Genomic DNA, 25,651 nt, shown 5'->3' on the forward strand with positions numbered 1-25,651 from the left:
GACTTAACAGGAACGCCTGACACATAAGGTGAACATGGCGGGCGTTCGCGAACTTTCATACCTACTTGTGACAGCCCTTGGTACGGTCATCCTAATAGTTATCGCAAGAACTGTGATGTATTCTCATCAGCCAACAGCTGCCTACCCATGCAGACCAAGTGATTTAGATTATATCAATGCAGATGAGGACGTGAAGAGAAGGTTTCAAACTGCGCTATCATTTCAAACGGTTTCCTGGAACGTTGGAAATTACAATCGGGAAGAGTTGTACAATTTCCTTCAGTTTATTCTGAAAGGTGAGGGTTATATGAGCAAGATTTACAATGAGTTACTTTTTCTGTTTTCTCCTCAGGGAAAACCTTTCAAGTTTCGGCTGATTTCAAGGATTTACTGCAGCGAATTGGTTAGAGCGCTGGATTGTATTGTGCGGGAGGTCGAGGGTTCAAGCCCCGGCCGGACCAAATTACTCATGGTCTTAAAATAACTAAGGAGAATCTGCTGCCTTTCTATAATATCAAGGAATGGATAGAAATTATAGTCTTCTCAGATAAGGACGAATAAACCGTAGGCCCCGTCTCCTGCAGGGTTAGGGGTAGGAGACGTTAACTTCCTACGCACGAGATTACTGTGTGGTGCATGTCCTCCCCTGGGGTGGGATGGGGAAGATAGCAGGTCCACATCAGCAAATTGCTGCTATAAACTCAACCTGCCCAAACAAATAAAAGATGGTGATGGTGATGATGATGATGTGTCAGTTTTGAAATGTGAATTCGAAGACAGCGAGTATGAAATAGCGGAATTGAATTTAAGTGTCACTCAAAAGTACTTCTCTCTTGTTTGCCATTTCGTGGTTCGTAAAGATTTCATTATGAATTCCTAACTACTCTGCAGGGATATCATTATGAATTCCTATAGATGTATGATGATCTGGCATAGCCACATATTAATGTTAGAGTCAGCCCTTAGATCACAACTTGCAAAGAAGCTGAAAAATCAAAAATGATCTGACAGTAGGAAGGTTTCTGTTGCCTTATGCCTTCTAATTTTATCTGAGAACTGTTGTGCATGATATGAAAAAGGGCTTATGGTATGGCAAAGCAAGACTGGGAAATTGCCCTCTCTGATGCAGAGATATAAATACTTATTGGGAAAGACAAGCAAAATGGAACAATACTTAAAAAAATAATGTATGTTTATGTGAAAACTATTTTATGATTTGTCTTTCTTGGTAATGATTGAATTCAAGTGGTCCAACATTTCCCAAGTGGAAAAAGATAATTGTCGGTATGGGACTTGAATTTTGTAGATTTATGCTGATCTATGAAAGCTCAGAAAAATTATGTGAAGACAAGTATAACACAAATTTGATGACAAGGAATGATTTTTATCTATTTCTTGCAGAGTTTTCTGATGTGTTTAGCCATCCCCTTGTTGAACCTAGAGTAATTGGAAACTACAGTTTGTTAATTTCCATAAAAGGAAGTAATACATCCTTAAAGCCCTATCTGATTGCTGGTCACTTTGATGTAGTACCTGCCACCAATGAATCATGGGATGTGCCCCCCTTTGAAGGGCGTGTCCAGGATGGATACTTCTGGGGAAGAGGAACTTTGGATCACAAAAATGGAGTCATGGTATTATAGAAATGCCTTTGTTAGTATCAGGGAGATTTTAGTTTAAGCTTCATCAAAAATATTATAAAATCTCATTAAAAAAAGAGATGTAATTAATGATGTCTATATTGGCTGCCTGCCGTCAGCTTCTTGTTTAATTTTCAATGTGGATGCAGGATTGCCCACCTCCAGCAATTAGCTAATTACAACTCAGTAATTTATTGTTAACCCATTGACATCCAGTGCGCCCGTATGCGCCCATGGGGACCCACACCCTTTCTACGCCTTGTGACATCATCACTTTTAACCCTGGAGCACAAATTTGAGCACCTACTTGAACAGGTTGAAAATATCTTACAGACGATACCAGAATGAGTGCAACTGAGTGAAGGAGATTGGAGAAATAGCCAAAAAACCGTGTCACTTTGACCTGAAAATCTGCACGAAAATCGTGTTTCACTACCCACCTACCTTTCCGAGCATGTGCTTTGAAAATAATGAGTAGTTTCTGAAAAATCTCTACACCAAAATGAAGCCTACTCAATTTCCAGCAAGTGAGGAGAAACTTCAGGTAAGGAGAGGGGAAAAAAAGGGCAGGAGAAAGAGAGAAAAGTAGAAGTCGTAAGTGGGGCATGACTTTTCAACCCAAAAACTATGTCGAAATTTTGCTCTCTGCGCGTGCCCGAGATTTTCAGGCCGCCATTTTGCATTTGGATAAAAAGGCCGTCGAGTGCACGAGCTGTCAAGGGGTTTTTGGTAAGTTTGAGCTTTTAAAACCACAACAGTGACCCGAAATCTGCTCGACTAGCTTCAAAACACAGTTTTCCACAAAAGCTGCAGCCATTAATGGGTTAATCATTGCTGTTTTGCATCTGTCATAGGGCTCCCTGGAAGCTCTTAACTTTCTTCTTAAACAAGGTCACCAACCACAGCGAAGCTTTTTCTTAGCTTTTGGTCATGATGAAGAGGTGAGTTGGTGTTGTAAAATTTATTCTGTTCATATTTTTGTTCATATTTTTGTTCATATTTTGTCTTAAAAAACTTAAATGGATGTATGATCTATGGCAGTGGAATTGAATTATGCTTGCATAGTGCCCATGACATGTTTCATGCTCCCACAGAAAATTTTAGAATTTGAAACTCTCTGAGATGTGATTTCTAGCATTCTAGGACACATTTGAGTAACTCTTTTTAGCCAGACATGGTTGATAGAGTCAGTTCCAAAAAAATATTTTCTATCTTGATCACAATTCCCAAAGTAGCTGGCTCAGAAAGGTCTGACAGCCACCTACAGGGTTCTAATGACAACCCAGTTTCCTTGAGGCTCTTTAATTTCTTGAGGCACTCACTCATGTCGGGGTAGTTCACACATAATATTTTATTGTTTTATGTCTTGTTACATGGTAAATTTTATTTTATTTTATGTCAGTCATGTTCATTGTGTAGTGTGATGTCACATGTGATAGACCAGGGATTTCATTAATTTTGGAAGTAGGCATATATTAGGACATAAGTAGGCAGAAAACAGTTCAGCAGTAATTGAGGTAGATTTGTCACCAGTGTTTCTCTTTTGTCAATTCAACACGGTGCACAGTGAACCAATCAAGTTGATCAAATTGTTAGAACTCGTTATGAAAATCACCCAACAACCAAAAAGGAGACAAAATATCAACAAAAAACACCTTTATTCAGGGCTCAACACTGAACTTATCAACTTACTAGCCAAGTGGCTGGTGACATCTTAGATGCTATGACAATGTCAGTTTGTTTTCTAGCCAAACCGGCTAGTGGAAACTGAAAACCATTAGCCAAAACTGAATTTCTACTAGTCTGTGGCTAGTGGGCTACCGTTAGAGCCAGCCCTGTTTATTGATGACTGCCTTTAGAATATATTGAATGTTTTCCAAAAAACATGCAAAAACCAGGAGGTGGAATGGCCAGAGTAGGCAGCTCTGTTGTGGAGAGTAGCCGCCTGAATTTGCTGTTTGCTGGCTTCTGATGAAATCCCTGGATGTCAGTATAATCGTGTTCCATCAGTATGGTGGCATATTGTGTATTGATGTCACATTTCATGTAAAAATATCACGTATCTTGTGATAAGTCATGTTGTGAGGTGCAATGTCAGGTTAGGTCATTGCATGTCACTTGTGGCATGTTATCTCCTCTCTTGTCAGGTAATGTTGCAAATTGTTGTGTCACACTCATCTCGTGTCACGCCATGCTTAGTTTGTGACACGGCAGTAAGTCATATTAACTCATTTGTAGATTATGAACCATGTCTCCTACCCCTTTTAAAGGGTTTTTTCATCCCACACACACACACACACACACACACACACACCCCTCCCCTCCCCCTCCCAGCCCCATTTAGGGTGAGACAGAGAGAAGCCTCCGGGTTAGCTCAATTGGTAGAGAACCAGACTGTTGTGCGGGAGGTCGCGAGTTCAAATCTGGCCGGACCAACACCCAGGGTCTTAAATTAACTGAGAAGAAAGTGCTGCCTTTGTAATAATATCTTCAAATGGTTAGACTTGCTAGTCATTCTCGGATAGGGACGATAAATGGATGTCTCGTCTCCTGCAGGGTTGGGGTAGGAGACGTTGATTTCCCACACATGAGATTACTGTGTGATGGATGTCCTCCCCGGGTGGGATGGGTGGGTAAAAAAGGGGTTAGGTGTCAATTGGAACGAAAGTTCTGTTCCTTTTTCCTGCCATTCCTGTGGCAAATTAGTTAAACTTAAACTTAAACCTAAGTGGTGGGGAGTAGCAGGAAAAAGAGAGAGCCTGGTAAAGATGTTGCCATCTTTTTGTTCACTGATGTGGATAGATGAATTTTCAAAAAGGTCCTAGGAATTGACGGAGCAAAGCAAATTGCAGTGTACTTGAGATCTCAAGGAGTGAAGCTGGAATTTTTAGTCGATGAGGGAACAGTCATTGTTAAAGATGCTCTTCCAGGGCTAAAGATGCCATATGCTTTGTGAGTAACACAAATAACAATGAATGTCTCAACTCTGTGTGTGATAGCTTTAAAATAGTTACGTTGGAAGGCATTCCCCCTTAGGTTGAAGTGAAAGTTGAATTATTTGTCAATGATTTTGTGGCTATGCAATGGATATCATCTTTTTTGGTTTTAAAGGGGAGCCATGCCCGAGTGGAGTACTGGGGCGAGAAAAGCTGGGTTGTGGGGGTGAGAAGGGCAGGGTGGGGGGAAGGGGGCTTCTTAAGGGGGGAACGGTCATTCCTTTGCACCGCTCACGAGCATGTTATTAGCTGTAACTGGGTTTATTTTGCCTTTCTCCGTACAGCATCAATACAATATCACGTAGACAAGTGATGAAAATGAAGAAAAATAATGATTTTTTTTTAGGGGGTTTTTAGTTGACCTAATACTAAATTCTCTGAACTTACATCAAACCAATTATTGTATGGCAGATTGTAAGTAGAGTTACTAATGTGGTAACAAAATATAAAGGATCTGTGACTGGTATGTTACTTTGAAATTAGGATTGGAGTAGCAGAGAAAGGTTACATTATGGCGGAACTGAGTGTGCAAACTTCAGCTGGCCACTCTTCAATGCCACCCAGACAGACCAGTATTGGAATCCTCTCTAATGCTGTTGTAAAGTAAGTCAAAGTAAGGTGGCGTTATCAAATCGAGAAAATTCTGTTTACAGAGTGTTTCATTTACTTATTTAAATATTTTTTGTTTGTTTGTTTGCACGCTGGCTCGTTTGCTCTTCGATTCGGCTCGTTTCTTTTTCGTCGACATTCGTTTGTTCATTCTTTCTTTACCTCAGCTCGCTTGTACATTCGTTCCCATGTTCGTTCGTTCGTTTATTTGTTTGCTAAGGTAGCTCTTTATTTCTTCCGTTCATTCGTTCATTCATTTATTTATTCGCTCGCTCGTGCGTCGTTCGTTCGTTGCTTTCGTACGCTTTCTTTCGCCCGTCTGTTAGTTCGTCAGCACACGGCCTTTCGTTCGTTCGTTTGTCAGCACAGTCGTTCGTTCGTCAGCACGATCTTTCTTTCGTTCGTTCGTTTCATTCATTTGTTTATTCGATCTATCTGTCCTAATATTTCCATTCGTTAGTTCCTTGGTACTTCATTCTTCCCTGTCGCCTCTATATTTGCCGATTTTGATTGTCATACCCTTCGTACCAATTCCATCCCATTCATTTGTTTTTCATAGACTAGAAGCCTGTCCCATGCCTGCTGTATTCGATTCATCTGGCCCAGTCAGGGAAATGTTTGAAAATTTTGCCCCTCAGGTAAAGCTTATTGGGAGGCGTAATATAGCACAGATAGCCCAAACTCTAGCCTACGTAGAGACGTACCCTCCCCCCGAGGGTTAGGGTTGCTTTGTAGGGGAGGGTACGACAACACGCAGGTTACCCAAGCTCAAAATGCTCGGGATTTCAGTTGGGAAAAAAAATACCTAACCTCGCTACAGTAGCGCGTTTCTTTGCCTCCAGGGTAGTTTTGTCCTCGATTCATGGCGATGTAGGAGCGGGGAATCTTATAGGAAAAAAAAAAAGCTAAATCGCTACGATTGATTTGAAAACTTCATTGGTGACAGAGAAACCCTGTACCGAAGGGATGTCAGCTTTATTCTTTAGTTAAGAATTCCATACATTTTTTGTTTATAGGTGAAACCGTTCTCTCCGCACAAATCCTTGTATTTCCCTCTATTGCATAATTAACAAGTATTACAGAGGTACTAAAATGACAACGTTGGGTTATCTGTGAATATAAATGTGTGTGGAAGTTATATTTTCCGTGAGAAACAAACAAAAGCTTTGAGCTTTATACGGCAGAAGCTCTTACAAGCACTCCACTGATAAGCTTGTTGTATTATACTTCAAGTTCCTAATACGCTTTTCTTAGGTTCCAGTCTATCTGAGGCCTATCATAGCAAATCTGTGGCTTTTCAGTCCAATTGTTGTCAGGTATGTTACATATTAAGTAATAATAAATGAATAACAGTTTCCAAATACTTAGTTCTGGGACAATTTGTTGTGATGAAGACACAGCCGATCTCCAAGAGGACTTGTATAGATTAGAAGACTGGCAACAAACGTGGGGGATGGAATTTAATCCTTCAAAGTGTAAGATCATGTGTTTTACAACCAAGAGAGATCCACCAAAGCGAGAATACGTATTCTGTGGACAAATCCTAGAAGCGGAATCTCACCCTTATCTGGGGGTAATGCTCGATAACAAAATGAGGTGGTCACCACACATTGAAACAATCACATCTAGGTCAAATAAGGTCCTGGGACGTATCAAGCGAAACCTGTGGAATTGTCCAAAGTCAGTGAAAGAAACCGTGTATATGACACTTGTGAGGCCAAAACTCCAGTATGCCTGTAGCGCATGGGACCCACATTACCAGAAAGATAGAGCCGCTCTAGAAAGGGTACAGCGGAAAGCAGCCCGTTTTGTCACTGGAAATTACGATCGAACAACGAGTGTGACGGAAATGCTGCAAGACCTACAGTGGGACACACTTGAAACAATGAGAAGACATGCAAGGCTCTCCACTATGTACAAGATGTGCCACGGCCTCCTAGATGGGGATTGGGGGGATTATTTGATAACAAACAAAGAAAGGAGAACCCGAGGAAGCCATGATTTTAAATTTATTGTACCGAAAGGACATAAAGATATTTTTAAATTTTCTTTTTTTCCCAGGACAATAACTGAATGGAACAAACTTCCGAAAAGAAACTGTTTCTAGCCAATCCCTCCATATTTTTAAAAGCACACTAACTTAAATTTATTTTATCGGTAGTTTTAAATAGTTTTTAATAATTTTCAATAGTTTTTAATAGTGTTGTATATGTAGTATAGCTTCACTTATTATTATCTTATAGTTGGCGTGATGTCCTAAACGATTTTGCCGACATAACGATATTTAGATTTAGATTAGATTTAGTCTTATTAACCGAGCGGGAGGTCTGTATGGGAGAATCTTGACCGAGGTCGCCAGTACAGACCGAACGCAGTGAGGTCTGTACCAGCGGCCGAGGTCAAGATTCTCCCATACAGACCGACCTAGCTCGGTTAATAAGATGTTTATCATATGGCTGTCTTCGATGCCAATTCTTTATATTCTTTGTACCTTTTTTTTCTAGACCAGTCTAGATGAAAAAATCTAGACCGCTTTTAATATTAATTTCAGCCAATCAAATTTGTGAATTCAGTAGTTCCCAGTCCTTGAGAGACAGCCATAAAATAAAGAAAATACTAATCGACTGGCCACGAGCGCGGGTCAGAGGAAAACTCTGAGCAGCCACGCGTAATTGAACCCTAGATTTGCCGTTTGCGGAATCCGCGTTCCTTCGCTTTACTACTTAGCCACGGAGAATTTTGTGGTGCGCATAAGCCACTTTTAGGTCCATAAGTGACACGTTAGTGACGGATCTAGGGGAGGGGGCCCCCCCTTATTTTGGGTAAGAAAAATATACGCAGAAGGAAGAAAAGCCCTGACGTGTACACACAAAAAAACCGCCTTCCCCTACAGGAGACCTGCTCACCGTACGTTTTCTCACCTGACATTTACGGCCTATTTTAATGTAAAAGTTGACCTTTTTGTTTTAAGAATCCTTGAGAAGAAACCAGCAACAAATGCTTTCCTTCGGACAACAACCGCTGTAACTCAGTTCAACGCAGGAGTCAAGGTTTGTTATAAAATAATTTTGTTTCTATTCGTTCTATATGATGAAAAAAAAAATTTATTGCGATGTCAATTATGCGTTAGTCCTCCGACAGGTCACGTACAAGAACCAATCGAAATGTGGGCATAGAAGGAAAAATAAGCAATGTAGGCATTGCACAGAGAAAAGTATGATATTGATATAATTTTTCTTTCATTCTTTCCATTATTTCACCACCACACAGGCAAACGTGATACCTTCTTCTGCAAGAGTTACTGTAAACCATCGGATTCATCCGAGTAACACAATTGAAGAGGTGAGGACATATCGCTCTACTTTTTTGCAGCAATCTGTTTTGGTTTTGCTTTGCTCGCCCCGTGATTGGTGTGGAAAACGTGCTCCACTCTCTTAGGCAAAAAAAGATCAAAGAAAGATCTAAACTTTACACGGAAAAAGTGAATGGAATCTTGTTCTCTTGCGTAGGTTCTGGAGCATGACCGTCGCTGTATTAACGATGATCGTGTAAATATTCGTGTGGTGCAGTCAGAAAAGCCCTCACCCCTCTCTAGCTGGGATAAACATTCATTTGGATTCCAGGTATGATTTTCAAAAAAACAGTGGATTATTGCCAGAAATTCTTGTAAATAGGGGTCGTGGCAGCGGTGGTGGTCACATAAGGGAGTAGGTAATAGGGGAGAGGGTGTCTTAAATACATTGGTGGATGGTGGTTACGTCTTATTTGCCTGTTTGGGGACCCTGTCGAGATGCGACTAGTAAATTATTTGTTGTACTTTTACCATTGGATCAATCTCATTATTAAAAACTGGATCATTGGGTAATGCAATTCAAGACTTTTTATTGGCTTAGCCATTATAGTATGTGAGCCAATTACCCTGCTGGCAGAGGCGTTTATTTGTTAACTTCCCCTACGGTCCACGTAAAAATAAAGTCCTCTGCGCTCGGCCTATTAAATCTTCTTCGCGCATGCGCGGCCTGTTTCTTAGAAACAAATTAGTTCCCGGTAGTACTCGGCCAACTATATAGCTAAATAGGATACGTGCCCATAAAAACGTGTTTAAAACAGGTTCTGTCCGGTTTTGCAAATCAGATTATCCACAAACTTGGATAATTCCCAGGCGCATGCTCGAAGAAGATTTAACAGGCCGAGCGAAGAGGACTTTATTTTTACGTGGACCATAGGGGAAGTTAACAAATAAACGCCTCTGCCAGCAGGGTAGTGAGCCAATATACCATAATCTAATATCTGTACATTGTAACATCCGGTTTCTTCTTACAAAATAAAGTCGAAAAGATTTGTGTAGCATCTTGGGGGCTTTTTTTTTTTTTTTTTTTAATGAAACAATTATTCCACCCGCGCTTGTTGGAGATGAGATGATTATAGCCAACGAGGCGCGTAGCGCCGAGTTGGCTATCTATCATCTCATCTCCAACAAGCGCGAGTGGAATAATTGTTAATTGTCTGAGCAATTGTGCACCCACCCCTCCCCTAACCCATCATGAACCCTGACCTGTCTTAAGTTAATTGTTGGGTGAGGGGTAGGTATGCAGTTGCTCTGATACTCACATCGACCCGAAGGCACACCTCGCCTTGGCTCGACGTAAAACCGTGGTAAAATCCCCTTTCACTTCGACCTTCAAGACTAACTCCGCAAAGAACTTGTTTTCCAGTTGCATACATTTATAGAAAATGGTTTTCATTTATTGTTTTTGTTTGTTTTCCGCAGGTTATTTCTCAGAGCGTGCGGCAAGTATTCCCAGAAGTGGGCGTATCGCCAGGTAAGCGCTTATGAAACCAATGTTGCCAGGGTTTCCTGATGTCATTGACTTTTTTTTTCGAAAAGACAAACCTTCCAGGGTGGGGAAGGGCAAACAAGACCACCCCTCCTTGTAAGTATAGCTCGTTACTAGAAGTGCTATAGTTCAAGGCATTTTGAACTTTTTCCCTGTTCGATTTATCTTCAGGACTTATGATAGCAAACACAGATACCAAGTATTACCTAGATTTGACAGATGCTGTCTACAGATTTATGCCATCAGTTTTGACACCCGAGGATACCAAGCGAATTCATGGATTTAATGAAAGAATCGGAGTGAAGAATTATGAAAAGACAATTAATTACTTTTATCACGTGATGATAAATGCTGATGCCGCCAGGTTAGACACAGATACGCAACATACTGAACTATAATATATACTTCTGGAGATTTTGGGAAGCTTCTGACCTGCTCTGCAGACGTAATTTTGATGAGTGAGTGCTCAAATTTATGGCCGTCTTCTTTGATATTAATGAAATCGGAAGGCTAGAGAGAGAAATAAATTTGTACCAGGGGGATGAGTAACAGTAAAAAATAATGAGGGGGTGAGGGTGGGGGAGTTTCCTCCTATCTTGTTCCTTGCCCAACATCGACTCTAACTTCAAATTAAACATGTCCGGTTGAATAAACCTTCGCGCACTTCCTAACAAGTCGCCTGTTTACAGTCTAGGAAGCTTTTGGAACACAAAGCGAATCCGTGCTGTTATATCTGAATTTGTTAACCAAGAAAAAAAATCAAATTCTCAAATAATGATTTCATATTTATGAAGAAAATATTTTTATTTGCATTTGCATTGTTTGGCAAGTTTCCTAACTAAATTAGTAATTTTAAATACCGCCCATAAGTGTTTTTCAAAAGGTGGTTTGAAGTACATATCTGTACATTTATCACTTTCACGGGTTTATTACGAATCAACTTAACGGCCTGCTCCCAGTTGGCTTGTTAGCTCAATTAGTAGAGCGCTGCACTAGTATCGCAGAGGTCAGTGGTTCGAATTCCGTACAGGCCTGATTTTTTTTTTTAGGTCTGATTTTTGCTATTGCTTAAATAGCGCTATCTACTGCGAGGATCGTGCATCATACGTATATATGTACTAGTGGTGTACATGTACCTATGGGATGAAACTCTCACGTCAGTAGGTCAGAGAGAGGCAACTTCCATAGTTGTTTCTCTAGGCTCCTGTTTTAGTGTCTGACGGCACCAATCACAGCCATGACACAGGTAATGAGCCCCTACTTATATGAAATTGACACTCACCTCACTGTTGATGAAAGTGGAGAATACACGAGGCTGTACTCCAAGGAAAATTGAATGGAGCCCAGTGCTTTGAAACCATGAAATCCAGGGTGCGCTGCATATGCTTTGTATGAAAAAAACTAAAATTCCCGAGTTGCCCAAGAGCAAAAGTAAGGCGCCAGGCGCCACCAGGCACTAGACCACAGCCTTGATACATGCAGTTACCTCCACTTTGGCAAATATTTGTTAACTATGCATTTTTAACTTATTTAGCCAAGAATCAGATCAGATATTTATGATATCTATTTGTAATTGTATTTATGATTGTACAGAACCTGCAAAATCTGGAAAGGTTGCATTGATATTCACACTTAATGCTTAAATAATCAAAGAATTATCACTCAAAGTTCTTGTTTTTGTATCCAATTTTATTAAATACAAAGAAAAAGTGTTTTACAGTTGTGGATGAAGTAAAAATTTTGAACTTATTGAGCCAGCCTAGGATTCCTGTAGTTTACTTTTAACATTGTTGGCACTCCACCAAATCAACAAAGCTGCGACAACAGCGATAAACTCTGTTTGTACATATAATCCTTCACGGCCAGCTCCCTAAAAACAGTTAATTAACTTTGAATTAAACTTCAAGAAACAAATCAACATTTTAAAGGGCCATGCCACAATATTTTCTGTTATGTTCTGCCAAATGTACGGTTACACTCTACATGTGGGTAACCAAAAACTGTTGGTTGGATAGAATGGGAAAACAAGTAAAGAAGAGAATGTAAATAAAAAACAACTGTGCCTAGATCCCTTTCCCCAGTCATAAAAACAGAAGACAATTGCACAACTTAGCGAACAGAACTAAACCTAAAAGGGGAGGCAGGCGATAATGTGTTTCCATGTTTCAAGCATAGATTAATTGTCTCACAGACTAGAATAGAGTGAGAAAGTGAGTGAATTATACGTCCATACCTAAACCTCATTGTACAGTATGGCTAATATAATACCACAAGGTAAAAAGAACAAGTCTAATTGTGAATGACAAAGATTTTTTGGTAACCAAATTGAAAGTCTTGGCTAAAATTTTCACACTACAAAGTACTTGGGGTGAACCTTCCCAAAGACATCTCAGAACTTCTTAGAGGATAAAACGTCTAATCATGATTTGCATCATGGTAGCGATTATGTTCATCACAAAGGTCTTTGGGAAGTTAGACACTCTTCTACAGAATCTTTTGCTTCTTTAAAGAAACCAAGAGAACAAGATCATAAAATGGTACAAAAACAATGAATGTGAAAGCATTCCTCACCCGATGATTAACATCAATGGAGAACAAGGCCTTGGCTTCACTTGGTGTACCACTTCTCTGTGCCTAAAAGCAAATTGCGTGTGATGAGAACATGTTGGTACCATGCTACATATGATAACATTTCATCATTTGTTTCTGATTACTGTGTCTGATTATCAAAGAGCAGGTCACAGATATCAGACTTCCGGTATATTTTGTAATCATCTTTCTCATTGGATTGACAGATAATAATACAAGTCATCATTTACTGGACTGCCCTTTGAAATGCTTAACTCTTCAACTCCCAAGATCTGATTGTTTTAAAATTCTCCCCTCTAGCTGCTATATATTTCCTTGTAAGTTCGTTATGAGAATTTGGTGTTAAATCAAGATAACAACTTTAGCTGATAAGTTTGAGTATTCTCATTACCTTTTTGCTGAATTATGTATGGGATACTATAGGGAGAAGTTACATGTTAATCACTTCTGGGAGAAAAAGGGTTAACATCTGTAAGTTGGGTGAGAATCCTTGTTATAATAAATTTAACAGAGTTAACAAAAGAGACCAGGAAAAAAAAAGGAAAACAAAACAATATTAGAGCGCTGCACTAGTATCAAAGAGGTCAGTGGTTCGAATCACGTACAGGCCTGATTTTTTTCAGGTCTGATTTTTGCTATTGCATAAATAGCGCTCTCTACTGCGAGGATCGTGCATCATACGTAAAACCATATGAGTACCTACTACACTATCAAGGACAGGAAACAGAAGGCATGAAAGTTTCTTGCATAAACAGCACACAGATTTCTGTGACAATTTGCTTCATGTGCTATGGTCTAGAAATTCTTTGCCCCCAAAAAACATTGTTCTTCAAAAGTAATTGACACAATTCAAACTGGTTCAAAATCATGCATATCCAAAGTACAGTTGTACATCCTCACAGTAAATAATAAGATTTATAGCAAACTACTTGAAAGCAGTACAGGAGATGAGGGGGGTGGTCTGTCACAGAGATCTAATGTGATGACTAACTGCCCAGGGGGGGTGGTCTGTCACAGAGATCTAATGTGATGACTAACTGCCCAGTGTTACCCAACATTAACAGGGCTGTGGTCTAGTAGTGTACGATGACCCCTGACACCTTACTTTTGCTCTTGGGTGACTCAGGTGTCTTCGTTTTTCATAAAAAGCATATGCTGGACACCCTGGATTTCAGAGTCTCAGAGCACTGAGCCTCCTTCAATTTTTCTTAGAGCACAGTGTACCTTTCTATACGCTGCATATCCCTCATCATCATAGAAACTCAATTTGTAGACACCCGCTTTGGCTTCTTTGTGTGACTCTGCCCAGCTGACCTATGAATAAACATGATAAAATTCAAGTTGATGCATCATTGAAGTAGATTTATATATATAAAAAAAAGAAAAATTGAGTCTTCCAAAGACATATCAGAACATGCAATGGTGTAATCATTTGTACATGAACTGTACATTAGGGTAGCTGATTCACATTCATCATGCTTGTCTTTGGAAAGATTATCAAACCAAGAATCATTCAAGGCATTTGCTTCACTGGAATTTAGCTTATTAGTTGTTGTAAAAAAATGAAAAATAAGAACCAGCAGGACATTCAGTCCTCAAGGTTTTGAGAGCTGAGCTGGGAATCAAAACAAGGTCACATGAGATGGAAGTGCTCCACCTTGGCTCCCTGAATTTCATTTAAAACTACCACTGAACCAACATTAAGGAAGGCCCAATGGTCTGAAGGCTGGCACTCTGGACTCAATGTCTAGAGGACTGAGCTTGCAACCTAGCTGGATCTTGTCTTGTGTTCTTACATGAGACCCAGTACTCTTAAAATGCTTCCCTCCCACCCAGAAGTGTGAATGAGTACATAGCAGCTACAAGTAACTCAGGGAAACCTGATGAAATACCAGCATCTCATCCAAGGGAAACAAAATGAAGCAATACAGCTGTTCCTCTTGTCCCTCCATGCCATGAAGACTGGAATAAGCACTGGTACCATTTGGCACGCATATATGGCACACATATATGTAGACTCAGCTTTTGTACCCGAGACAACATTCTAGTCTCTTGAGGCAATAATGGTTTTGCTATAATTGCTACTTTAAGGCACATGCAGCAAGCATAAAGCATAAGGTAAAAATCCAGAAATGCAAATGTTATCATAGTGTACTTTATTCTTGGGAGCAATTTGTTCACTCTAGAGTACATTACGTATGTAATTCCCTGCTAATTTCACTTTGATCATTCTGAAATCAAATACAAATTTAATTACAAACCTGGTATGATGCATCATCAGTGGATCTTGTGACTGGCATAACTTTTCCATTTACTTCAGCATACAGGTTTACATCCTGCTCACATAAAAAAAAAAACAAAACAAAACAAAACAAAGTATAAATTTTTTGTACTTGCATCCACAGAGTAAAACTATTCAGTTTGCTTATTAAGAAAGGTCTAGTGAACTATGAAGACACACAATGATTCCCTAGACTTTCAGCTTAAGGAAAAATTACTGGCGAACAACAAAGAGGCTGATTCACATGGATCATACAAATCGTTGGAAATATATTGGAGGTTTCTTAATCTATTGAGCAGTGAACCACTTTCAATGACATGATTTTAAGTTCTACGTTGCACGAGTACACACCTTTGCACCATTCTCACATTTGAGGGAAAACTCAACAATGAACACACTTTCTGATGACAGTAAAATGTTCCTTGTGGTATAGATGTCTGTGGTTGGTTTTGCTCCAACACATGTATCCCCTTAAATGAAAATCAACGTGAAATTAGAATACTGAGAAGACATTCTGTGACACACAAAAGACATTTTATCCACTGATACTTTTATTAGTTTTTCTAGCTAGAGATCGTGCTCGCCATTCTTCAAATAAAGTAACACGCCGCTGAATTTTACAAAACGATGCAGACGGCAGAAGGTGTCAAGGAATAACTGCCATGCGTCTGGTAAAAACTGGGAGATTTACATCTAAAAGCACTCGAGAAAAGTTCTAAGTACATTGACCAATGAATGGCTGCCTCGTGTGGCGAAAAAAAATTTTTGAAGATTCCTCATATCTATTTCCCGTTGGAAGCTTTCAACCACGTCTTCAACTTAGAAGATACATTGAAAGTTTACTTCAAGTTAACTTCAGCTTACCTGACGAGTTCAGAGGCGCAAAAACAGCTAAAATTGCAAGGACAAAGAACAATGCGGCCATATTGATCCCGTCCACGCTCGAAGAGAAGATGTAGGGTGATCACGTGGCTTTGTAAGCTGCGACCAGAAACATACCAACCAGCGGTTACCTTCCTGAGAGTTTAAAATGAAAGTCAAACGAGTGAAGCATGCAAGGAGATATCTAACTTTGTTCAAAAATTCCTTTGGAATATTTGAACCTTATCAAATTTTAGGTGAGAGGAATTGTTAACCACATTTTCTTTTCTAAACCACCTCAGTTTGGAGTCAATGGAGGGCTTCTGCGTGTTATATACACCTGTTTTATGTGACTTCCGGCAGTTTTATTTGTCGGCCATGCTTCGAAGTGTAATTTCATTTCGGTGTTGTTCTGTCTTCAGTTGATGGCACTTTCTGTCAAGCAGCATTGCAGACCAAGATCAACATCAAGGAACAGCTTCCCAAATACTTGGATGGATCGGTTCAGTTATGTATCCTTTCTTCATGAAGGTTCAAAATTACTGTGCACTCGTTCAAATGAATAGTTAACAATTATTCCACGAGTGCGCGTTGGATATGAGATGATAGATAGCCAACGAGGCGCGTAGCGCCGAGTTGGCTATAATCATCTCATATCCAACAAGCGCGAGGGGAATAATTGTTTTATTAAAAACACCCCCAAGATATTAGACAAATTCTACCAAATCTTAAATTTTTTAGCTCCCTTTTAATTCTAAGCTGACGCGTACGCTTGCCATATTTGTATATTATGGTATATTGGCTCATATACCATAATGGCTAAGCCAATAAAAAGTCTTGAATTGCATTATCCAATGATCCAGTTTTTAATAAATATAAATTATACTTGAGAGAAACGACAGACAACATGCACCAACTCATGAAACAAGAACAGCTGCCACGCTAGCGCTAGACGACTATTGAAATAGGAACCTCGAAGAAGCAGCGTTAGGTTTGTCCCTCGCAATCTGTTTAAATCTTCTCTATCTTAAACACAAAGGCGCGCTATATAAGGAAGTCTTCCCAGGAAAGACCTGGGTTCATTTGTCACTCACAGTTGACGTGTACGGGTCAAATTCAAATGCTGGTAGACGAACAAAAGGAGCTTATGAGATATCTATTGTTTACTTCCACCAGCATGGTGGCATGAGGTAACGTGCGAACCACCTACTTCGATCTCAAATTTACCGCCACAAATAAAGACAGTTTCCATTGTAGAAAGGAAATATAAATCTCAAAAATTCTTGTATTGTAAAACAATTTTGAGGAATGCACCAGCTGTTCACTGCTTTGGAGTAGCTGTAGCTCAAGCTGACTTGACTCTTAAGAGTTCTACATCACACGACGGTTGATTGACAAATGGTCCAGTGGAACATAAGGCTCCTTTTATAGCGCGCCTTCATGTTTAAGTCATGCCTGGCCTTTCTTGGTGAATTCTTTCAAATTTTGTCTTTGTCTATTTTACCTAAGTAACCTTTGCTGGCTTCCTTCTCATTAATTTTTCATGTTGGAATAAATGACTCAAGATAATATGACAAAGAGTAAATCATACTACTTAAAAAAGTGAACAGTTGCGAATGGTATGCAGAGATTTCCCTCTAACCATTTTATTACAAAAAAGCCTTGCTCATAGGGTGAACTATTGTCTTTGCCATCATTTTCTTTCGAAATCAGAATTCGGCACATTTTTCTATGAGGTCGATAGATTCCAGATGAACAAACTATTGCTGTAATGTTTACTCTCTAAGTTGCGATAAGTCACTAAGCCAAAGTATATGGTTATATACCGGTAGCCTTTTAAGTTTTGTGCACAATGTTAACTTGACTTGTGACAAGTGACGACAAAATGTGTAATAGAAGAAGGTACAGCTCTTGGTCCTCAGCTAGCAGGTGCTGTGCTGATTGCAAAGAGATTCCAGCTGCGGAAATGTGGCCACCATAAGGGAGCTGTGCCAGCTGCGGAATGTATCATGAATATGATTGGTAATTCTATAAGAAGATAAATTGTATGCACTTTTTAATTGGTACTAATTACAGCGTGACAACAAACATGAAATTAAAGGTGTGAACTACAATGCTAGAAAAGTGTTATAATGCTGTAATTGTTTGTTAAGTTCAGGTTTGATCTTATATATATAAAAAGCTTCTTTGAGTTTTAAATCAATTGATTTAAATTTAACCTGGCCGCCAGGTTAGTCTCTTACATGTATATATAGTTCATCATTTGTCTTCCTCTTTAATGTCCTTTCTTGCCCTTCTCATGAGCCAGACAGATTATATTCCAGTTGGCATGGCTTTGGTATTTGAATTTAATAAAAAGATCACATTATGTTACTCTTGAAAGTTCCTTCAATACATGTGAATTATCTCTGTTGCTTCTCTTTGAAAGGAACTGAGAACAAAAATGGCTTTTTTGTTGCCTCACAAGACAGAACTCTAAGAAGTCTCTTGCAGAAAATTCCAGGTAGCATTCTGTTTCATTTCATTCTTTCCTCCTGTGCTTTCTATTTAAATGGCAAAGAAAATTTCTGTTGAGCTACATAGTGTAAACGATTCTCTACATGTAGGATAAGATATTTTAAAATTCCAGTGTGTATTGCTGCTCAAAAATTACCTTCGAATGTGCTTTAAGTTTTCCTTCCAAAGCTTCCATTTTCAAAGAAATTTAGTTGGTTGCATACTCAGTGCTACCATGCACAGTTTACAAGCTACTGCTTCCCTCAGCATCACCAACAAATCTTCTTTTTTTGATTGTAGAATAACTTTTTGTCGAGCCCCTAATTGTTCATTTATTTTCCTGGCCCTGTTCACGTTTTTTACAGGTGTACCACTTTTATTTATTAATCACAACTCGATACTCCTGGAGAAGCCTTCAAGGGCGTCCTATCAAGCATCTCACCAGGTTTGTCATCTCTTTAAATACGCGTGAAGTAAGCTGAATTACACCAATGTTTTGATTGGATCTTATGATCATTTAGAGGACAATTTGAGTGAAATGCAATCTTCCACAGCCGTCGCATTCGTGTGAAAGGGTACACGCATATACGTGAAAAGAGAATGACAAAAGACGAATTGAAATGCACAGATTTTCGTGTAAACCTCAGCACGCGTGTAATTTTCCTATTGTACGCGCGAAACTGCACACGCTAGGAGTGGGTTTGATTCCTACGAATAACACGCTTGACGCGCATGTGGTTACCGCAGCACGCGCCAGCGGTACTTAGAAGACGTCTCGATCAATAAGTTTTATCTTTTAATTATTTTGTAAAACAAATTAAATGAGAAGAAAAAAATTTGATATGGGACTTTGTTAGCTCGGTAATAAATATAGCGGGAAGATGTGTCGACAAACGCAGCCACAAAGTGTTGGATATGACCCATCACTATGCCAAGTTCAAGCTTTTTGCCAAGTGTATCCTCAACTCAAATAATTCTAGCCAGAAAAAATTGAAGCAATAATTTTGGAAATTTTTTCACCGTTACAATGTAATCTAAGCGCTGCAAAGAAACCACGCATCCTTCTGGTTAACTATGATCAAAAGACGGATTTATAATGTCAACAACAGCGTGTTTGCAGTTAGTTGAAAGTTGTGTCATCGACAAAATTGTGTAGATCCCTGAAGCCATCTTAACAACCACTTTGAAATTTCTCGTCTGCTAATTGGCCGAGCGAAGAGCTGCACTTTGTTCGCAAAATGCTGGTCGATTTAAACTTTGTTTTCGTGGGCTCAAACCTCATATGGTTGTTTTTTCTGCCGGGTAGCCTTTGATTATCGCAGCTCGTTTGAACTGTTAAATGGAAAAAAACATTTAGGCTCATGAAATGCGTAAGTGCAAAAGAGAGTTTTCTAACGACTTTAGTAGTGTTCTTATTGCGTTAATGTAATGCTTTGATACAAAGCTGCGAACAATTTATTCAGGAAAATCGTTTCTCGCTCGCGACCGGCCAAGTGAAGAGGCACACTCAGTATTGGAATGGAAGGTATTTCGCTTTACTGGTATTTCTTTTCAATTTTTCCCCACAGTTATATTGGCATTTATGAACAATTTTCCGTGTCGGAAAACAGTTCTCTCCATTTCGTTATTTTCATTCTGTTGTGCTAGACTTCAAACTCTTCGGTAACATCTACCGGCAAATGTGTGATCAAATTTCCATACGAAGAACAGAGAACTCCCTTAAATTTGCCTAGCTGTCGATATGTAGCTCGTATCTCGGTTGTTAATGGCACTCGCCCGATATAAGGGAGACAATAATCTAACCTTCGTAGAGGGACTGATCTTTTTTAAAGTTTTATTTTCTGCCATTTCTTTTTTCGCAGTTTACCTGCAAGGACTGGTTCGCCAAATATTGTTTTAGTTAAAAAAAGAAAACATTTGCTGAAACCTGATTCCAAAATATCTCAAAACATAACAATTAGAGAAAGGACAAAGTCCCTGTTTTCCAGATATTCAAAACTTTATACAGAGTAAAAAACACGTGTAAAGTCTATAGCGCACTTCAAAGTAAAGTAAAAACACGTGTAAGTCGAGTGGTTCACTCGAAGTTTGTGCGATTCCACTTGAGTTTTTAACCGGTTTTTGAACTTTGTAGCGACAACCACCGGCTCTTTTCGTGCTTCCACTTGAACATTTGGTCATCTTATTATAATTACGAGTACTTTTAATATTACTGCAAATAATTTTTTTTTCTAACTTTGCGTGAGACCGGATGATTTATTATTGCCTTGTTGCGTACATGTCAGTTAAGTCTTAGGTCCGTCATGATTTACAGTTGAAATTAGTCCTGGCTAACACAGAAAAAAAAAAAAAAAGAAAGAAAAAGAAAGCGAACAATTGTTTTTCCACGACGTTGCGTGACCTAAAGAGAAAGCGTCGCATTTACACCATAAGTCTTGACGGCGCCTTTGACATCCGTGTTTATTTTTCTCATATTATGTAACCTCATTATTTCTCTCTTGTTGTTTCTACTTTTCTACTGCTCTTTCTTTCCATGAATTCACTTTTTGGTCTCATTACACACAAAGAAAGACAGGAATGCGTTTTTCCTCTCGTGGCTTCGAAAAATTATTCAGCTATCACGCATGCGTTGGTCAGTCAAAGATAGTAAGAGTAACTGTTTTAATTGCGCGCAAGTAAAAAATGCAAAGCATTAGTTTGACCCATTTTTTTCTAATAATGACGAGCATCTAATTTCTCTCTACAATATCACCCCTAAATCACACATTAAGGTCAGGAGAATAAAGGAAATGAGCAACAACTAAAGAAGCTCTTGATTGTTTAACAAATTCTCCTTGTCATCTCCTCAGGAAATGTATAGAGAACGATAGGGAGAATATGTATATTGATGTAAGGGCGTAAATTGTTAAGCCTCTTTACGTTATTGTTTTTATTCTTTTCTTTTTTTTTTTTCTCTAGCTTTATTCCACATTCTAGTTGGAATCATATCTTCCAAACTACGTTGTTTTTAGTTTCCTTCATTTTAGCCTACTTGCAGGCGGTAGATTGTACGCGCGAGATTCAGCGCGGCGAATATAGTCGGTCGCCATATTGGACGGGTGATAGATCTGGGACGAGTGATAAGGCGAGGGGGAGGGAGTTTCTGAGCTTTCCTCCCCTCCCCCCTCCCCTTCGCTTTGTCACTCGTCCCAGATCTTCTACCCGTCTAATATGGCGACCGATTATATTCGCCGCGCTGAATCTCGCGCATACCAACTACCGCCTGCAATCAGGTTACTTTGATTTGACTCTGGCTAATGCCATCTATTGCGTTTAAGGTTCAAATTTCCCGTCTGCAGCCCTCTGCGCGCGAGAAAGAAACGTTAGATCAACTGAATGACACCACGACAGATGTTCAACCGAGACGTAAACGGAAGATGCCTGGGGGACCAAACCCTCTGTCCATGTTGAAGAGCAAGAAGAGAAAGACTGGGGACGATACTAAAGTGGGAATACTAAGCTGTTAATACTGTGATGATAAAAATGAAATGTTGAAAATAATTACAACAGAAATGATAATAATAATGATAATTATAATAATAGTAACGAGAACAATTATGGCAATAGTAATGTTAATAATGGAGAGAGTTAGCACCGCGTTTACGTGAAACGTGAATGGCAAGAATGACCGCGTGACCTTGTTTTTCCCGCCATTTTTCACTTTTGTTGGTTGCGCTTTGCCGTTTCTTCGTGAAAGTAACCTGTTTCGCGTTTGCCGTGTACGTAAGATCTCCTTCACTTTTTCTCTCACGGAGAAGAAGTTAATTGCGGGAAAAAGGGCACCAAAAGTATTCTTTGTTAATCACACAAGGGCGCATTCAATTTAAGTCACTGCAATCTGTTTCAGCACAAGAAAAAAACAGGGGTTTCGAAAAAAGGTGGTTGCTTGCGGTCTACCACCGCCAATAAGACCTTTTATTGCTGTCTGATTAGCCTAGGAGCCGGCTCTCGTGCTTTGCTTTCGCCTTACGGCCCCTTTTCGGACACAGCCGCTTATGGAAAAAAGTTATAGATACCCCTACAATATAAATTTAGTCTTACGCTTCTTACCAAAGAATTACTCGCGATGAACAATCTTGGTTTATAAGTAGAGAATTTTTTCCAGGATATCTCGAACTGGACTCCTATCTTTTTGCTCTCTGTTACCTAGAAAAAACGAATCCGTAAAAGAAAACGAAGAAAACTGGCCGAGCACGTACAGCAAGCACTGCAAGAACGGATGCTGGAATGTCCTACATAACCAAGGTTTGTCACCAGTCCTTTCGCCTACGAGTTGTGTCGCTAACGACCAGTTTGCTAACGGCTCAGATCGTTTCGCCAACGTATTAGGGTAGTTCGCTGACGTCTCTTAGGTTGCTCTTTCGTGTTAGGTTATTTTACTAGTGTTAACGTTTTTCACCACAATTGTATTTTGGATTGTCTTAATCTCCATACGCGTGATTTCGTTTATATTTTAACAAATTTATAAATAGAGTATGTGTTCTATATATAACTAGTTCTCTAGTCGCGGAAATACATTCCGTGTGCATTGTCTCAATACAATGGTTGTTTCCCTAGAGCTTCGATTTTACTTCAACCCCTTCACCAACTTTAAAGAATAGATTCGCAGTTATCGAACATTTTTGAAACTTTATTTTTCCTTTCGACGTTTCGTCAATCAATAGTTTTTCTTGGTGGTACTTTTCTTTTTGGTTGAAACGAAGAACTCTTTGTTAGAAAAAAAAAAAATACCTCGCTTTTGTTGTTGCTGTTGTTGTTACTTTTTTGCGATAGTAAAGTGTTTCGGTTGAATGAGCAGTAGTCAACATTCGAATTCAATTATTCGAAGTTAGTTTCGAATTTTTTAAGTCGAGGGTGAAAATCGACTCCGTACTCGAATAATACTGATATCGAGTGCCAACTCTGTCAGTAGGTAACGAGTTATTTCTGTAGCCTTTTTTTGGTTGTTTCGTTGTTTTTGATCTGAACTGGTGTCCCCAGAAAGCAAATATTGAGACACGGAAGTAACTCATCTTTGTTCGCAGTCGTTAACAGTATTGTGGTTTTTCCGAACTTGTTCAAAATCACATGGATACAAAATTGCTTTTGTTCATCGTTTCGACTAGAAGAAAAGAGAGAAAGAAAATTTGCCCTCATTACAAATGCGAGTGGTATGCAAAGTTTTGCTCTGATATAAGGGACGAGTTGCACGAGGCCTAAAGGCGTTTCGTAGGATAAAATGTAAGCATTGTTTATGGAATTTTTGTGTGGAAGTTTTATTTTGTTGGCAAGTGGGGGGTATGGGAAGTCTCAAACGGTGAGGACCGACGAAAGTCATTAAATATTAGAAGCACTGTATTGGCCAGTGGAGGCGAGCAATTAGGCAACAAAACAGGAGTTTTTACAAATGGTACAAGTAATCGGACATATACGGAATTAGAACAATTTGTTGTGATGTTTTAGAAATATTGAGGGATTTTATTCGGCAGAGGAAGTTCTTTGGCTTGCAAGTCTTTCCCAGTTGTGTTTTAATTTTCATGCCCTCATTAACCTAGAATAAAGTTCAAAGGCGAAGTGCCGAGAGTAATTGAGGAATTTTTTTCGTGGAATTTTTTTCTTCATTCATCCACAGTTTTAACCGTGTCAGTGCCATGCAAAGCGGTTTCAAACTCATCATTGTCGTTGAGAAAAAAATTAAAGAATGCCTTTGGCGTTTATATTCTTCCCCGAACGTTATTGATCGCCTGTTAAAAGGATTTTTTTCCCCCGAACTTGACGAGGCAGTTTTAAGTTTTTTTTTCAATTGATGGCATTTTCACTGTACGTTGATGCTTTCTGTTTGTGTCTGTGATCAAGGCTTTTTATTTTTAACTATATTTTATGCAGATTATATCACATGTATTGCACAATTTTTTATAATTATTAACTATTAGTAATCTTACTTTTATTTTGTATGGAAGTTTGTAATAGATATTAGTTTTAGGACTAGTTTAAATGCGCGACCCCATAAGCGCGAAGCTTTAAACACTTAACGTGTTGAAATAAAGTTGATGTTATGTTATGTTATGTTATGTTGTCGATGCAGGCACACGCACCGAGGCAAAACCACTTTCGAAATAAAACGGCTCCTGTTTTTACTTTCCTTTAAAGCACAGTATATTATTCCGTTTGACGTTTTACTTTTCTTTTATTGGTAATCTTGGACTGCTATTTTGTAATCGGAAGGTTTCGAACATGCTTCACGCACGCACGCACGCTTTTAAGCGCCAAGCGCCACGAACTAAACCTTTTCCACTTGCCTGTAGGTTCGTTGATGTGTTTTGTTTGTTTGTCGTTTGGTTTTACTGGAAGATTTAAAGAGGAGATATCGAATCATTGGTTCAACTTTGCCGTTTCCGTTTTGCAATAAAGGTGTTTCTTTATCTCTCTGTTTTCCTGGCCATTTAATTTGTCGTTTCAATACTTTTAAGTTAATTATTTAAAACAACAAAAGCTCTTGTTTCTATAACTCGCGAGTCTTTGAGCAACGAAGGTGGAAGAGCCTCTATTCAGTAGACAACTTATAACAGAAAGATTTTGTCGGCTGATATTTAGGATTTTAGCGGACAGCCCTTATACCGTCAAAAAAAGCCAATGCTTCATTAAAATGATCCCTCGTACTAAAACGCTACCAAAAGTACAATTATCGAAGTCGACGAGAGAAGCTGGCAAAAGCTTTAAGAGAGAAGAAGAGGATTTTTGTTTGATTTTGTTGTTGTGATCGGTGCTTTCAAGAAGAGGGTGCTGTGACTCAACTAGTAATAAAGAAAAAGTGAACGTATTTAATTTCTTCCACTAGCTTGGACAAAAAATTGTAAAAACTAGTCCCCATCAAAAATTTCAGACTATTGGGACCGCGGAAATCTGTTCCTCTCTCAAGAGAAGAGAAAAACACTCCCCAAAATTATTTTTAATGCTACAAGGAATGGAAGATGATATCGTCTATGTCGCTTTCTTTTTTAATTTTTGCTCTTGGATACCGAAAAAGAAAGGGAAAGAAATTATTTCTCCATGATTTAAGTGAGTATTGCAAAGTGAGATCATCGTAGGTTGAAACATTCTAGAAATTCCATTTTCAAGGAAGTGCGTAACGCTTGAAAATATTCAGTCCTTACGAAACTTAAGTCGACCGTCATCAGTTAAATGCGTCACTAAATTAATGTTTTAATCTCTTTCCTTCCACGGTACGTTTAGTTTTGTAGAAATCCTTTTTTTCTGTAAGTTCATAGATTGTTCAGTGCATAGTTGGGGTCAAGCGGCCTATTTTTAGCCGGCAGTGATAAA

At 39.1% G+C, this 25,651-nt stretch overlaps 3 protein-coding genes and 1 non-coding gene across 5 annotated transcripts in view; 2 read left to right on the plus strand and 2 right to left on the minus strand.

Moving 5' to 3' along the window:
- On the plus strand, positions 1-11,805 carry LOC111335773 (N-fatty-acyl-amino acid synthase/hydrolase PM20D1.2). The gene is made up of 12 exons (XM_022941770.2): positions 1-296; positions 1,402-1,634; positions 2,495-2,581; positions 4,459-4,592; positions 5,120-5,239; positions 5,805-5,883; positions 6,500-6,561; positions 8,217-8,295; positions 8,516-8,587; positions 8,755-8,868; positions 10,017-10,068; positions 10,255-11,805. The coding sequence occupies exons 1-12, from the start codon at positions 35-37 to the stop codon at positions 10,479-10,481; spliced, it is 1,521 nt and encodes a 506-aa protein (XP_022797505.2). The 5' UTR covers positions 1-34; the 3' UTR covers positions 10,482-11,805.
- Positions 11,752-15,956, minus strand: LOC111335752 (translocon-associated protein subunit delta). Its single transcript, XM_022941747.2, has 6 exons — positions 15,818-15,956; positions 15,305-15,423; positions 14,934-15,008; positions 13,897-13,986; positions 12,655-12,717; positions 11,752-11,953 (listed from the first exon to the last, which is right to left on the minus strand). The coding sequence occupies exons 1-6, from the start codon at positions 15,876-15,878 to the stop codon at positions 11,843-11,845; spliced, it is 519 nt and encodes a 172-aa protein (XP_022797482.1). The 5' UTR covers positions 15,879-15,956; the 3' UTR covers positions 11,752-11,842.
- On the minus strand, positions 12,469-12,542 carry LOC148731933 (small nucleolar RNA SNORD61). The gene has a single exon (XR_016002184.1). It is a non-coding gene; the product is annotated as a small nucleolar RNA SNORD61 (small nucleolar RNA).
- Positions 15,938-25,651, plus strand: part of LOC111335751 (rRNA-processing protein UTP23 homolog) — a 23,655-nt gene continuing 13,941 nt past the window's right edge. For both annotated transcript variants that reach the window (XR_016001142.1, XM_088759900.1), the window contains exons 1-7: positions 15,938-16,071; positions 16,237-16,326; positions 17,690-17,836; positions 18,243-18,317; positions 18,676-18,755; positions 21,628-21,795; positions 22,500-22,594. Coding sequence is in view for 1 of the 2 variants with exons in the window: in XM_088759900.1 (XP_088616026.1) it covers positions 15,984-16,071; positions 16,237-16,326; positions 17,690-17,836; positions 18,243-18,317; positions 18,676-18,755; positions 21,628-21,795; positions 22,500-22,589 (738 nt within the window). In the remaining variant the exon portion in view is untranslated. The remainder of the gene's footprint in view (positions 16,072-16,236; positions 16,327-17,689; positions 17,837-18,242; positions 18,318-18,675; positions 18,756-21,627; positions 21,796-22,499; positions 22,595-25,651) is intronic.

This window comes from Stylophora pistillata, chromosome 5 (assembly GCF_964205215.1).
Source record: "Stylophora pistillata chromosome 5, jaStyPist1.2, whole genome shotgun sequence".
In the NCBI taxonomy this organism is placed as follows: Eukaryota; Metazoa; Cnidaria; class Anthozoa; order Scleractinia; family Pocilloporidae; genus Stylophora; species Stylophora pistillata.

What these genes read in the sequence shown, in the direction of transcription:
- LOC111335773 (XM_022941770.2), top strand. Translation starts at nt 35, where the DNA reads ATGGCGGGCGTTCGCGAACTTTCATACCTACTTGTGACAGCCCTTGGT. An exon ending in CCTTCAGTTTATTCTGAAAG is followed by an intron (nt 297 to 1,401) that starts GTGAGGGTTATA and finishes TATTTCTTGCAG; the next exon opens with AGTTTTCTGATGTGTTTAGC. An exon ending in CGAGTAACACAATTGAAGAG is followed by an intron (nt 8,588 to 8,754) that starts GTGAGGACATAT and finishes TCTCTTGCGTAG; the next exon opens with GTTCTGGAGCATGACCGTCG.
- LOC111335752 (XM_022941747.2), bottom strand. Translation starts at nt 15,878, where the DNA reads ATGGCCGCATTGTTCTTTGTCCTTGCAATTTTAGCTGTTTTTGCGCCT. An exon ending in TGCGCCTCTGAACTCGTCAG is followed by an intron (nt 15,424 to 15,817) that starts GTAAGCTGAAGT and finishes TTTTCATTTAAG; the next exon opens with GGGATACATGTGTTGGAGCA. An exon ending in AATGTGAGAATGGTGCAAAG is followed by an intron (nt 15,009 to 15,304) that starts GTGTGTACTCGT and finishes TTATGTGAGCAG; the next exon opens with GATGTAAACCTGTATGCTGA.